The sequence below is a fragment of the Cyphomyrmex costatus genome, unplaced genomic scaffold (genome assembly GCF_001594065.2).
Source record: "Cyphomyrmex costatus isolate MS0001 unplaced genomic scaffold, Ccosl1.0 scaffold1426, whole genome shotgun sequence".
Classification (NCBI taxonomy): domain Eukaryota; kingdom Metazoa; phylum Arthropoda; class Insecta; order Hymenoptera; family Formicidae; genus Cyphomyrmex; species Cyphomyrmex costatus.
In genome coordinates this window covers 3991-19998 of record NW_017275420.1, presented here as the reverse complement: position 1 = coordinate 19998, position 16008 = coordinate 3991, and the positions used below count along the sequence as shown (strand labels likewise).

At 39.8% G+C, this 16008-nt stretch overlaps 2 protein-coding genes across 2 annotated transcripts; both read right to left on the bottom strand.

Annotated features, from left to right (window-relative positions):
* Window positions 1-5289: 5289 nt before the first annotated feature.
* On the bottom strand, window positions 5290-6141 carry LOC108783150 (vegetative cell wall protein gp1-like). Its single transcript, XM_018551643.1, has 2 exons — window positions 5818-6141; window positions 5290-5751 (listed from the first exon to the last, which is right to left on the bottom strand). Exons 1-2 carry the CDS (start codon window positions 6139-6141, stop codon window positions 5290-5292), a joined length of 786 nt encoding a protein of 261 aa, XP_018407145.1.
* A 2298-nt stretch (window positions 6142-8439) lies between these two features.
* LOC108783149 (protein NYNRIN-like) lies at window positions 8440-9000 on the bottom strand. The gene has a single exon (XM_018551642.1). It carries the CDS (start codon window positions 8998-9000, stop codon window positions 8440-8442), a length of 561 nt encoding a protein of 186 aa, XP_018407144.1.
* Between the last annotated feature and the right edge of the window lie 7008 nt (window positions 9001-16008).

Here is a 16008-nt window from a genome sequence, read left to right as displayed (position 1 = left end):
GGGGGAAGTTACTTTACAAATAAAGTAGGTGCTTCCTATTTTCTAGATATTTACCATGGAAATCGTGTGCTCGTGCACAGGGGGGAGGGGGATGATAGTTGCTTCGCGTAGAAGATTTAACACATTTACATAGGAAGAGGGGGTGCAGAATAGTACTTAATATCATACACGCATACACTTCGCAACATTCAGTACTTTACAAACAAAGTAAGTGTTTCCCATTTTTGATTTTCTAGATATATACCGGAAAGACATATTATTGTATTATACGAAATTAGACTTTTAGGTCTAAATATTTCAGAAACTATAAGAGACCGCCGCCTAGTTGTTGAGGCAAAGTTGCTCAGAATCATGACCTTGACAACATATGTCAAGGTCAAGGTCATCGGAGCTGGTTCCCCTATAGTGCATAATTACCATTTATTTCTTTGGATAAAATCATATTCATGAATACTCTTCTTAAAAAGCATCATTCTACCATAATTGCAAAACATAATAAAATATATTATATCTCGTCTCTATATATACGTGATATATTTACTATATATAAAACTTTGTATTATTTATATATCGTGTGGATATCATTTTTGACCACATTGCGATTGAATATAAGTCATTCACAGCACTAAAGCAATGGAAAACTTCTACCACTTGTCGCTGTGAGTGATTGTGTTCAAACTTAACGTGGTCAATCGACTTCCTTAAGAATCCTTCTTGTACTTCTAGTATGTTTGTCTTATCTATATAATATTTATTTGTTGCTACTAATATCACAGGAAAATAATCATTTCAGATAGAGAACGAAATCTTAACAGTACAATATATGTATGTTTTAAAATGAACATATAGATATTTATTTTTTGTAAAACATACTACAATAATATAAAAACAAGAATTAACTTCTTTGAATAAAATTACGAAATTAAAAAATAAAAACATACTGCAATAATATGTAACGGAAAACAAGAATTAACTTCTTTAAATAAAATTACGAAATTAAAAAATAAAAAACTATTTACTCTGATTGTGAGTCAGATTCCAGCTCTAGCATAATGGTATTAATCTTGGCACGAGCAATTTTTTGTTTCTTCTTCGACATGTTTTTTAATTGACTGTATGTAGTCATGCAAAAGTTATAGGCAATATCATTGCACTTATCATTAGAGTCACATAATCCTTTCACACTCTGTAGTGCTTCAGAAACAGCTTGAAGAGCATTATCTTCGGCACATACAGCGGTTTGTTTTTTTTTAGTGTGTGTATATGTTTTACTGAGAACTGAAGTCTTGACATTCAATAAACTAGCATTATTTTCATCCGACGATTCTACTTTTACTTTCAATAAATCTCCTTTCATTTCTTCGAATTCATTTTTCATTTGCGTTTCAAGTTCTTCTTCATTACTATTTAAAATTTTCAAATATTCATCAAAATCTGGATCAGTCTCTAGCGTATCCCATGTAGAGGAATCTTGACAAGGTGACAAGCTTCTTTTCAATACATTCCCACGTGTTCTGGAATAATTGTAAAATATTTTTTCGTGTGCATTTTTATCGTATATAGTGTGTATAATGTATAGTTTATATAGTGTATATAATGTTTAATATATGTATGTACTTTCTGATAGAGTGTATACTACCTTAAGAAATGTATAGATGCAGACAAAAGCTTCTATTTACATCTATACGTTTCTGTTAGGTATTATAACTAAAAGGATGAGTCAATTTTCAGCAGATTGTAATGCAAAGGCATGTAAAGTAAATATATAATGTAATATATTTTGTGAAACTGGACAATAAATTATAATACGTACCTTCTGCTTTGAATATGAGGTTCTAAGAATTGAAGAGATTTATATAGATTGCTAGGAGTTAGATGTTTTAATCCTGAGCCAGATGGAAGCCCTGCTTTTAAAGATCGTCTTTCACGAATGAAACGCTCTCGTAATTGGCTCCATCGGTGCTCACAGTCAGCAACTACATTATAATATATATATATATATATATATGATTTACGCGTTATATGTATGTGATTGCATATATTACTATACCATAGTTGGTGTATAACCATAACATATATATATTATGAAACCACAGTTGTATACATTACTATAGAACTTAATAAATTAATAAAATTCATAATGCATACACACCTGTTGCATTCAACATTTTTGCAATACTACACCAAGAATTTTGGCATTTTATTTTATCTTTATAATCGGGATTATTCTTATCATATAGATGAGAACATTTTTCGATTAATTCAATTAAACGCTGATCTGTGGAGTCCATTGTTATTAAATATAATATACCTATATAATATATATATTTTTTGTTCACAGCGTGTCGTCCAAATGTGAGAAGAGGTATACGATTTGCAGATTCGTCGTTCGTCCTAACCTCTTTCCATAACCAACACCAGCGTGATAGCCAAAGGCGTAAAAGTTCAAATAAACCAACTTTTACGTTTACGCTTATGTACGGACCCTATTGTAGACGCGCCTTTATGCATTTCATGTGCGATAGGCCTAAGGCGAGAAACACACACTTTTACATAACGCATAAACCATATACATAAAAAATTTGATTGGTCCATTGACTCATGCATAAGAAAATGGGCCAATGAAATTCCTAATGCACATGCTTTATGCGGTATGCAAAAGTGTGTGTTGGGGCTCTTAGGCCTATCGCACATGAAATGCATAACTGTGCATAAGCATAACGTAAAGCGGGGAGCACAGACTTTTGCATAACGCATAAACCATATACATAAAGAATTTGATTGGTCCATTGACTCATGCATAAGAAAATGGACCAATGAAATTCCTTATGCACATGCTTTATGCGTTATGCAAAAGTCTGTGCTCCCCGTTTAAGGCCGCTGGACCAATGAGTATCTTATGTTAATCAATATGGCGTCTTTATGCTGGATGCTCATTGGTCTAGCGGCCTTATGTCATGACATGAGACTTATGCACAGTTATGCATTTCATGTGCGATAGGCCTCAAACGTAGTCCGTGTCTTCAAATTGAAAGCGCTGATGTCGTATCGATATAAACGTTTGCGATTCTCGAAATGAATACTTGAATATTTCCGCGGTGAATTGAAGGAGGAGAATCACTATCTAATTTATGAATTGAATCACATTTGTCCGAGTATCTTGCTGTCCATCCTGCCGCAACTAGAGTGTAAATTAAAATCTTCCTCTGAGAATAAAAGATTGGGCGCTGTGGCGTTGCTAGCAAGAATGTTTTCTTAAAAGTGCACACAATTAGCTGTACAGCATACATAGTTTTGCACAGCGTTTTTTGGGACGCTTTTAACGATATTAGCGTGTCCATTCGTATTAAGTGTATGCAGTATTCAATGCATTTTTTTGCTAAATCATCCTGAATTGAGAAAGGATATCACAGATACTTTGAAACTAAGACAACACGATGCTGATGAAAGTGTCCACTATGAAGTCGTTGTGGTTATCGTGACGACTGCCAGACGAGACTTTAAAGTTGTGTCAGATAGTGAGGATTTGCTCGAATTTGTCAAAGAAAGGACTTTGGATAAAAAGGTAGAATATTAAAGTTAATTTGTTTGAATTGTAGTGCTGTAGTTTATAATGGTTTCTTGTACATAATATGATCTTTACTTATGCAGATATTTAATTACCAGTGAAGGAATATAGTGAGCAAAATTCCGAAATTATTGACGGAGATTGGTGCAGAGAGAATCAATTACCCGAAGAGACACGATGCAGATTGGAAGGTTCGAAGTGCATGGTGCGTTGGTTATTAGGATTGAAAACTGACGTACTGTCAGTACAAAAGACGTTCAGAATGTTGAATGCTTTCATGGTGAACAAAGGTTACTTGTTGTCTCAAGGACGCTTGAGGAAAGCTGAAATGAGTTGGTTAAGATTACAAGCTGGTTACTCAATGTTAAAAATATGTGAACGGAAAGGTGTGGGTGATCAATTCACTGCAGAAGAATTTTATATAAATATACAGGCTGTTTACAAAAAAGTATTCAGGATTCATATGGTAAGATAGTACCTACATACTATACTAAGTAAGAAAGTATTAAATTACAGCAGTTTTCAAGTTTATAATACTTTCTTGTACACGATATGATCTTTACTTATGCAGATATTTAATTACTAGTGAAGGAAAATAGTGAGCAAAATTCTGAAATTATTGACGGAGACTGGTGCAGAGAGGATCAATTACCCGAAGAGACACGATGCAGATTGGAAGGTTTGAAGTGCATGGCGCATTGGTTATTAGGATTGAAAACTGATGTACTGTCAGTATAAAAGACGTTCAGAACGTTAAATGCTTTCATGGTGAACAAAGGTTACTTATTGTCTCACAGGGACGCTTGAGAAAAGCTGAAATGAGTTGGTTAAGATTACAAGTTGGTTACTCAATGTTAAAAATATGCGAACGGAAAGGTATGGGTGATCAATTCACTGCAGAACATATAAATATACAGGCTGTTTTCAAAAAAATATTTAGGATTTATATGGTAAGATAGTACCTACATACTATACTAAGTAAGAAAATCTTATAGATCAAAAATTGATTTTCAGAGATAAACAATTTTATACGTTAATATTTTACTAGGTTTTAAGAATTACTAGTGTAGGAAAATAGTGAGCAAAATTCCGAAATTATTGACGGAGATTGGTGCAGAGAGGATCAATTACCCGAAGAGACACGATGCAGATTGGAAGGTTTGAAGTGCATGGCGCGTTGGTTATTAGGATTGAAAACTGATGTACTGTCAGTACAAAAGACGTTCAGAATGTTGAATGCTTTCATGGTGAACAAAAGTTACTTGTTGTCTCACACACAGGGACGCTTGAGGAAAGCTGAAATGAGTTGGTTAAGATAACAAGCTATTACAAGCTGGTTACTCAATGTTAAAAATACGCGAACGGAAAGGTGTGGGTGATCAATTCACTGCAGATTTTGTATAAATATACAGGCTGTTTACAAAAAAGTATTCAGGATTTATATGGTAAGATAGTGCCTACATACTATACTAAGTGTAGCGATGCGCTTAGCGTATATGGTTACGTCTACCCGCTACTGGTAGATGTAAGATGAGTCACCGACCGGCCGTCGCTGTCGGCCTCTGTCGGTGCGGCGCCAGGGATCGCAATAGAGAGGTTGAAGTCGTGACTCTGTATATAATTTATGTACAAGGTTTATTACAGCTATGTACAGTTATATACACTGTGGTGGACTTTGGTATTTTGTGGTGGCCCTGAAAGGGGCCGTTTGGTTTTCCCCCTCACTTAGAGGGACTGCGCTCTTTGTATGTGAGCGGCGGCTGCGTGCTTGTCCACTGGGTGGTTCGACGCTTCTCGGTGACTCGTTCTCGGTAGATGAGCGAGGGCTGCGTCAGAGTCTTCTTTTCCGGGCCCCAGTAGTTACCGTTGATGTCCTCGGATTTACGGTTCGTCGTTTCCGGGTTGGGGGCCTCCCACTCTGAACCAGAGGACAGCTCTTGTTGCCTCGCTGGTGGAGGCGCCTGTTGGTACCTCGGCGAGGTGTACCGGCGTACCCGCAGGTCCCACGAGTGTAGGCAATACCTCGGTGGCCTGGTCCTAGCAGGTGTCGGGATGTCTAGCCGCTCTAGCTTCCAGGTGGCAAGCTGGAGGGTCACCTTTCGCGCCGCCGTCGATTGCGGTCTTTGCGGAGCGGCCGGCGGCGTCGGGGGAGGCGTCGGCAGTGTCGGCGACCCTGGCGGAGGCTGCGGTGAATGCCCCCTTTAATGTTGCCGCCTTGGCTGGCGCCGGAACAGTCCTGTGGCCTCTACCGGCCGGATTCTGGGGGCCGTCGCTTGTAGTTGGCGGCGGCGCAGGAGCTGCTGGCGCAGACGCTGGATAAGCGAGGTCCCTCTCTGGCGGGCTAGTGGCTGCGGCGGTTGCTGCTGCGGAGGCTGTGATGGCCTCTGCTGTGGAGGCTGCACTGGCTGCTGCGGCTGCGGCGGCTGCTGCTGCGGAGGCTGCGGCGTCTGCCGCGGCGGAGGCTGCGGTGGCTGCTGCGGATGAGGCTGCGGTGGCGGCTGTAGCTGCAATGGCTGCGCTTTATCAAGAGACCGTAGCTGAGGTAAAAACTGCTGGGAGGTATAGCCCTGCATGCCGCAGCTCGGTGCCGGTTGATCGGTTCGGCGCCTTATCTATAAGGGCCCTGGACCGATTCTTCGCACGCGATAACATTATCGGCGCTAGCGCTCTGGTGGGCGTACCGCGGTAGTTGCGCGTCGCGCAGTACTTGAGCGCGGTCGCGTGCTACGGGCGCTTGTATGGTCGAGTGCTACAGGCGCTTGGATGTTCCCACCGAGCGCTTGACGAAAGGTAGCTGCTCGGTGGGTTTTCGTTAGTGCGACTGATAAGAGTCGCCACACTAAGTAAGAAAGTCTTATAGATCAAAAATTGAATTGTTTTTCAGACCACCAAGTGGTTTAGTTCTTTTTTAAAAAAATTATATCACAATTAATTCAAACACATTTATTCCGACAATAATAAATTACCATGAAAAGTAACTGATATATTATTAAAGGTGCCAGTTCAAAGTGAACATACAAAAAGAGTGTACATTATTCAAATTTAATAATATATTACCATGAAAAGTAACTGATAACTGTATATTATTCAAGGTGCAAGTTCAAAATGAATTAATTCAAACACATTTATTCTTCCAATAATAAATTACCATGAAAAGTAACTGGTATATTACTAAAGGTGCCAGTTCAAAGTGAACATACAGGAAGAGTGTATATTATCCAAATTTAATATATTACCATGAAAAGTAACTGATATATTATTCAAGGTGCAAGTTCAAAATGAACATACATACATATATGTAAGTAAAACATTACAATTTGCAGTTTAGTTTAAAGGAGCACAGGAAATAAGAGATGATGTATAGCGGAATATAAGGTCACCAAAATAAAAATATGCAAAGCAATAATTATAATTCGTCAATATATTAAAATAATTTTATAAGCGCGTGAGACAGCAAATGTACTACTTTATAAACGCTCGGTTACAATTACGTTGTAATACGGTCGCGATGTCGATTATTTGACTAGTCACGGAAATATATACTTCCTCGAGTTCGCGAGACAATTCTCCGAAAACGACCTTGTGTCTAAGCGTCAGCTGATCGACTGTGTATCTAACAATAAGCGTCAGCTGATCGACCGTATCTCTCATATTTCGCTTGCTTTTCGACCGTTGCGTCCTTCTCGCAATTTCTATTGTCAGTAAATATTTTGCGTGTATTTATCTCAGTTGTCGTCGTTATTCTAAAAATAATAAATTAAATTTCAGTTCTCTTACTACTTGCTTTCTCTTCACATACTAATCTAATAAAATCATACATCAATTCCAGAAACATAATTGTGCGAGTTTATATTGATCTATTCTCTTTTTCTACCTGCGACTCGTCTTGCCAAACGAATGCAAAAACAGTCGCACGAAATTCGTTGCTTTAAAAGGCTCTATTTATATTTGCGTCTGACTGTCTCTTGTTGTGTATGTCAAGTATGTGTGTTCATGTATCCGTGTGTATTTCTTATCGACAACGATTTTAAATGTGGCAACGCAATCGCCACAGCACTCTCCTGCTAGTGATGTACTTACATCACGAAACAGGTCGCTATAGAATGCACTAAATGCAATAAATATAATAAATATAATAAATGACACGTGCAAATAAATAAAGCAAAATATCACTGCGTTATGTTCGCTTTTTAAATGTCTTTCGACTCGCGTAAGACGAACGAGTGTCATAAAATATAATATAAGGTGTATAGAATCTAAAATATAAAACATAAAATATAAAATATAAAATGTAAAATGTAAAATATAAAGCGAAAAAGGATAGAATTGATCTATAATAATATCGTCCGGTAACAAAATATATACAATTTTCGTGGACTAATACTATACAAAAAAAAAAAACGAAACAATGATAACAAAGGAGTCGCTTTATCTTATCTTCTCCTTTCCCCTCGGCCTACTACTCGAACCTGTCGGGGAACCGCACTCTCCTGCCGGACCGCGTCATCATTCCTCGCTCGGGTCTGGCGCGTGTCTATAAATTGACTCGTGTCGTCCTTGCTCGCTCTGTTAATATCCTTGCTTGGCTGTAACAAGGCTTCGTCTCTTTTTTCGTCAGTATCTGTAAGAAAATAAGCTGGCTTTACCCGGTCTATGGATATCGTGCAGTCTTTGCCGTGCATACGCACGACAAACACTTTATCCATCTTCTTAATGACCGCATACGGTCCCTCATAAGGCTGTTGCAATAGCCTCTTCGGACCATCCCGGCGCACGAACACGTGTTTTGCCGTTGCCAAGTCTTTGAAAACAAAAGGTCGCCGATCACCGTGCCTGCTTCCCTGGACTGGGCGCACCTTGTCGAAATGGTCTCACAGCCCCGCTACGAAATCGGCGGCATTGTTCATACCGTCCGCCGGCTGACGATCCAAGAACTGGCCCGGAAGTCGCAGCGACTGTCCGTATACTAGATATGCCGTGGTCGCCTCCAGATCCTCTCTCCAGGCTGCTCGAATGCCCAACAAGACAGTGGATAGCTCCTTCGTCCACCGGTCATTCTCGCGGCATTTTATCGCCGCCTTGAGTTGGCGATGAAGTCGCTCCACCATGCCGTTTGCCTGCGGATGATAAGCCGTCGTCCTCAGATGACGCATTCCCGACAGCTCGCTCAACCGACAGAAAAGACAGGACTTGAACTGCCGTCCCTGGTCCGTGGTAATTCGCACCGGCTCTCCGAAACGGCAAATCCAGCCCTCGTAGAACGTCCTCGCCACGGTCTCCGCTTCCTGGTTCTCCATCGGAAATGCTTCCGGCCAACGTGTAAAACGGTCCACGCAAGTGAGGCAATATCGCCTCCCCTCGGAGACCGGCATTATCACAATATCTAAATGAACATGCTCAAATCTCTCGGAAGACAAATTAAATGCTCCCATCGGCGCTGAGACGTGGCGAGAAATCTTTGATTTTTGGCATGGTACACATGCACGAGCCCAGTCTCGACAGTCCACTCGCATCGACGGCCAAACGAAGCGCTGCGCCACGAGTTTGCCCGTCGCTTTGATGCCCGGATGAGTCAAATTATGCACTAAATTAAATGCTGCTCGGCGGAAAGGCTCGTCACAAACGGACGCGGAACCGCCGCCGTCGTCGTATCACAATATACCGCTACTCCAGTCCCAGGAACCTCAATCTTCTTTATCCTCAAGACTGATTCGTCATCTATGTACTTTTGGAGCTCCTCGTCGCTCTCTTGCGAGTCCGCGAGCGCAGCGAAGTCTAACGGCGTCTGTAACTCTTCTACTCTGGACAACGCATCCGCTACGACATTGTCATTACCGGATACGTGCCGTATATCCGTCTGAACTGCCCAATAAAATCTAAATTGCGAAACTGGCGTGGCGTACATTTCTCTGGCTTTCTCCTAAAAACGAACGTCAGAGGTTTGTGGTCAGGGTAAATTGCGAATGCTCGTGCCTCCAACATGTGCTGGAAATGTTTAACCGCCAGATACATGGCCAACAGCTCCCTATCATAGGCGCTGTATTTTGATTCAGCCGCACTTAGCTTTTTTGAAAAGAAAGCCAAGGGCTCCCAGCCATTGTCGCCTCGTTGTTGCAACGTCGCTCCGACGCTATGATCGAACGCGTCAGTGAACAACGCTAACTCGGCGTCGATCCTCGGGTGCGCCAGCAAGGTCGCCTGCGCCAGGCTCTCCTTGGATGCTTCAAACGCCTGCTGAGCCTGCGAAGTCCATGCCACCGGCGTTTTTCCTTTGATATTGTCATGCAGGAGGTCATGAAGCGGCGCCAACATCTCAGCAGCTCCCGGCAAGAATCTTCTGTAAAAATTCAACATGCCGAGATACCTACGTAGATTCTTCGCAGTCTTTGGCACTCCGTAATTCTTGATCGCTAGAACTCGTGCAGATAAAGGCCTCGTTCCATCCTCGTCCACCAAGTAGCCGAGGAACTCCACCTTCGGCTGGCCAAACACGCATTTGGTTGGATTGATTACTACACCGTATTTCTGTAGCCTCTTAAATAATGTTTCCAAATGTTCCAGGTGCTCTTCCGCAGTTGTCGACGCGACTAAAATGTCATCAATGTATACATAACAAAAATCAAGGCCGCGCAGCACCTCGTCCATGAATCTTTGGAATGTCTGCGCCGCGTTCCGCAAACCGAAAGACATATACGGGAACTCGAACATGCCGAACGGTGTCGTTATTGCTGTCTTCGGCACATTTTCCTCAGCCACCGGAATCTGGTGGTATGCTCTCACCAGGTCAATTGTCGTAAAAATATTTTTTCCTTGTAAGACTTGCGCGAAATCCTGAATGTGGCGCACAGGATAGCGATCAGGTATTGTTCGAGCGTTTAACGCCCGATAATCGCCACAAGGTCGCCATCCCTCGCCCTTTTTTGGAACGAGGTGCAGCGGTGACGACCAGCCGCTCTTTGACGGCCGCGCGACTCCAAGCTCGACCATTTTCTGAAATTCTTTTCGAGCTATCGTTAAACGCTCCGGCGCGAGTCTTCGTGGTCTGCTTGCTATGGGCGGTCCCGGTGCCGTCTCAATATAATGCCGCGTCTCATGTTTCACTTCACTTGGGCGCCCCTCCGGTCGCGTCATCTCTGGGTATTTCGTCATTAACACGTGATACGGTGTTTCCCCCGCGACCGTTTTTATGCCCGGAACGTTGCAGCAAACGCACTGACCGGGCATCGTCAAGCTCGTGACTTGATCGACTAATTTACCGCCTCTCAAATCCACGAGGAGTCCATAATGCGCCAAGAAGTCGGCTCCGATTATTGGTTTCGACACGTCGGCGACCACGAAACGCCAAACGAACGACCTTCTTAAACCGAGATTCAGTGATAATGTTTCTGTTCCGTATGTGTTGATTACTGTTCCGTTCGCGGCTGATAACTCGTATGTCGATTTCTGTCGCGGACCGCGAATCATTTTTCGTGGGAACACACATAGATCCGCTCCCGTGTCAACGAGGAACCTCACCTTTGTCCGTGCATCCGTCACGAACAGGCGACGTGTCGCATGGCCCGCCTCATCCGTCGCCATCAACGGTGGGCCACCGCATTTCCCGCTTGCGCCGAGCAAGGCGGCTCGCAGCGAGTTGCGTCCGGTCCAAATTTCCAATGAAAATAGCACAAACCATTGGATGCGTGTCCTCCGCGACTTCGCGAACGCGGTCGAGAACGTGCGCGACGTCTGTATCATCCGCGGTCTCTTCCCGGTCTCTCACTTCCTATTGACTCAATCGCCTTTTTAATAGTTGTTAATTGCTTTGCCATTTCATTTTGTAATGACAGACGCAACTGTGTCCATTGTAAATTAAATTTTGCCTCGAGTGCATCCTCCGTTCTTTGAACGGGCATTGGTCGAGCGGCCTCCGCGACATGGAACGCTGGAGCACGTGTAGCTTCGACGATAGCGTCCGCGATGTCCGCCAATTGTTCGATGGTATCGCCTGTCCGCGCGACTAAATGCGGCTGAATGTATGCTGGCAATCGACTTAACCAAATCGTACGTAATATGCCATCTCCGACCGCATTCCCGGCAAGCCCGCGATATTCAATCCGCCATATTCAATCCGACATTTTGAATTTTTAAATACTGATGTTAGATTCGAAATCAGCGACCTCACAATCCCCTAAATAACATGTCGCAAGTGAATCCGACTAATTTTTAAAAATTTTGTCCGCCATATTGGGGCCGCCATTTTGAATTTTTTAATACTGACGTCAGATTCGTGATCAGCGACCCCAAAAACTACCAAGCAACAAGTTTCAAATGAATTTGATTCATTTAAAAAAATGTCATCCGCCATATTGGATCCGCCATTTTTAGTTTTTGAAAACTGACTCCAGATTTGTGATCAGCGACCTCAAAAATGCTAGGATACCAAGTTTTATAAAAATCTATTAATTTTTTTCCATTTTGTAGGCATGGCTGTGATTTACATAAAATATTCACTTTTATCGCCATTTTGTGTCCGCCATCTAGAATTTTTTTTTTCCGGAACACCCGTATCTGATAGCAAATTCATTTTTGACACGATATTTGCGACTTTTAGAGATATTCTAATGCCATTACCAATAATAAAATTCAATGAATTGAAAATAAAACCAAGAAAATTCATGTTATTTTAAAAAAAAAAGTGTATAACTTTTTTATTTGAAACTTAAACAATTTTGGCATGCACTATTGGAAAGAGCAGTCCTTGGCCAATAAGAAATGGCTATCGCAGAATTTTTCCTACACAGTTTTAATGCTAAAATATTGTGTCAAACTTCATGAAGAAAATTTGTACATTTGGGCGTTAAAGGGTTAAAGGAGCACAGGAAATAAGAGATGATGTATAGCGGAATATAAGGTCACCAAAATAAAAATATGCAAAGCAATAATTATAATTCGTCAATATATTAAAATAATTTTATAAACGCGTGAGACAGCAAATGTACTACTTTATAAACGCTCGGTTACAATTACGTTGTAATACGGTCGCGATGTCGATTATTTGACTAGTCACGGAAATATATACTTCCTCGAGTTCGCGAGACAATTCTCCGAAAACGATCGTGTGTCTAAGCGTCAGCTGATCGACTGTGTATCTAACAATAAGCGTCAGCTGATCGACCGTATCTCACATATTTCGCTTGCTTTTCGACCGTTGCGTCCTTCTCGCAATTTCTATTGTCAGTAAATATTTTGCGTGTATTTATCTCAGTTGTCGTCGTTATTCTAAAAATAATAAATTAAATTTCAGTTCTCTTACTACTTGCTTTCCTTGTGAAACCCTTCACATACTAATCTAATAAAATCATACATCAATTCCAGAAACATAATTGTGCGAGTTTATATTGATCTATTCTCTTTTTCTACCTGCGACTCGTCTTGCCAAACGAATGCAAAAACAGTCGCACGAAATTCGTTGCTTTAAAAGGCTCTATTTATACTTGCGTCTGACTGTCTCTTGTTGTGTATGTCAAGTATGTGTGTTCATGTATCCGTGTGTATTTCTTATCGACAACAATTTTAAATGTGGCAACGCAATCGCCACAGCAGATTACAATTTTCTAGAAAAAATAACTGCGATATGTTATCCTTAGTGCACAAAATATAAAAGTCGTTGATTGAGATTTGATTCGAAATTTATACTAGCCCGTACAATGAAAAATAATTGCTTGTAATTCCAGAGTACCAATCTGTTAATGAATCGGAAAAAGAACATTACATTTAATTAATAAAATTAGATTAGAATTAAATAAGTATCCACCGTATTTTCAAAAACTCCATAACGATCACGATATGAACACACACATAATTATAAAATTATGTTGAAATGCTTTTTTCTTATGTGATTCTCAACAATACTAATCGAGGCTTGCTCTGATTAATGCGAATATTTAAATTAATCTTTGAAACACTATTACATTTTGTATTTGCACCTTAAGAACAATATCGCTTACTTTTCAGAATTAAACTGATAAATTCTTTTATCTATGCTATAATATAAACAACACAAAACCGGAAGTACAAACAAAAATTAGAAACTTGATGAAAGAAAGATTAAAGACTTTTCTAATGTAGGTAAACCATTTTCATAACCTTCATTTCAATCCATCGAAAGTCTTTTGAAAGCAAGCCGCCATGTTCTTTTTCCGAGTCATTAACAGATTAGTACTCTGGAATTACAAGCAATTATTTTTCATTGTACGGGCTAGTATAAATTTCGAATCAAATCTCAATAAACGGCTTTTATATTTTGTGCATTAAGGATAACATACCGCAGTTATTTTTTCTAGAAAATTGTAATCTGCAAATTGTAATGTTTTACTTACATATATGTATGTATGTTCATTTTGAACTTGCACCTTGAATAATATATCAGTTACTTTTCATGATAATATATTAAATTTGGATAATATACACTCTTCCTGTATGTTCACTTTGAACTGGCACCTTTAATAATATACCAGTTACTTTTCATGGTAATTTATTATTGGAGGAATAAGTGTGTTTGAATTAATTCATTTTGAACTTGCACCTTGAATAATATACAGTTATCAGTTACTTTTCATGGTAATATATTATTAAATTTGAATAATATACACTCTTTTTGTATGTTCACTTTGAACTGGCACCTTTAATAATATATCAGTTACTTTTCATAGTAATTTATTATTGTCGGAATAAATGTGTTTGAATTAATTGTGATATAATTTTTTTAAAAAAGAACTAAACCACTTGGGTTGGAAAAGGAAGATCTTTCAATAAGAATACAAAGACATATACTTATTAGGTTTCATTGTATAATATATCTATTCCTAATATAATTATAAAAAAATTGAATCTTTGTACTTTGTTGATAGGAAAGGTCTGAAAAGAAAAAAGGTATGGATTTAAAAGACTCTTGCCTTTTCTTTTCAGGATTTTCCCTTGAATAAATCTGAAAATAAAATACAACACAAAGAATCAATTCTTTTATAATAATAAAGATAAAACTTATTTGAAACAGTTACTCAAAATATAAAATTACTTGGTTTTAGTATTGAAATCTTCAAAACTTTAAATAATTGTCTAATAATAAAATATATTAACATGTAAAGTATAATAACTGATATATTATTGAAGATGCCAGTTCAAAGTGAACATTCATAAAATATATATCCTTTTGTTGCATATATACGTAATAATGATTTAACAATAACACACGTACACTAGTTGTTTATAATAGTAAGTTTATAAAGAATTTATTGGCTCGTAACCATGTTTCTCTCCAATAGTTCTAAATTTATTGAGCCTTATTACAATCTACATTATAATAGCAATGTTAAATCATTATCAGGAGACGCGGTAGCGTCTCCGGCCATGTTCAAAAACTACGAGACGCTACAAGTCTCTTATCCCGAGCCACCAAAGTCCATTTTTGGGAGGTGCATAATTACTAAAATATAAAAAATTTTGAATCGAACGTTATATGTCTTGAAAGGCGGTATCGCCACGAGTAATTTGAGCCAAAAAAATTTTTAATCGGTCAAGCCGTTATGGAGATATAAGCGAAAAGTGGTGATTTTAATGAAAAATTAAGAAATGTCACCTTCTCCTTCTCCTTCTTCTTCTCTGTCCGCATTTTTAAATTTTTCAACATCCTCTCTCACCTTTCACTCGCACCTCCACCATCTTTGGCCCACCGAACCTCCTCCACTCGCCCCTCCCCCCACCACCCACTCTCGCCACCCCTCTCTTTCGCTGTATTTAACACTCTTTCGTTATTTCAATTTTTTGACATCCTCTCTCACCTTTCACTAGCACCTCCACCATCTTCGGCCCACAGGACCTCCTCCACTCGCACCTCCCCTTCCCCCCGCCACCCACCCCCACCATCCCTCTCTTTGGCCGTAATTCACTCTTTATCGTTATAACAACTTTTTGACATTCTCTCTTATCCTTCACTCGCACCTCCACCATCTTCGGCCCACCGGACCTCCACCACCCGTCCCTCCCACTCCTCCACCAACCACCCCCACCGCTCCTCTCTTTCGCCATAATTCACACTTTTACGTTATTACAACTTTTCAACAACCTCTCTCACCTTTCACTCGCGCCTCTACCATCTTCGGCCCATTATATATTTTTCATATTATTATATATTGACCGATATTCTAATTTTTAATTGTGTCTAAAGCGGCTAAGTATTTTATTGTATTCTTTTTCTTTAGAAATTTATATTATAATTTTTATGTTATAATCGCTTTTTTGTTTACGAATTGACTCTCATTGTCCTTCACCTTGTTTTAATTATTAAATTGTAATATATTACCACGAAAAGTAACTGATTATTAATTATTAAAGTTGCCAATACAAAGTGGACATACGTAAATTGTATTCGACTGTCATGGGACATTTCGACTACCCGC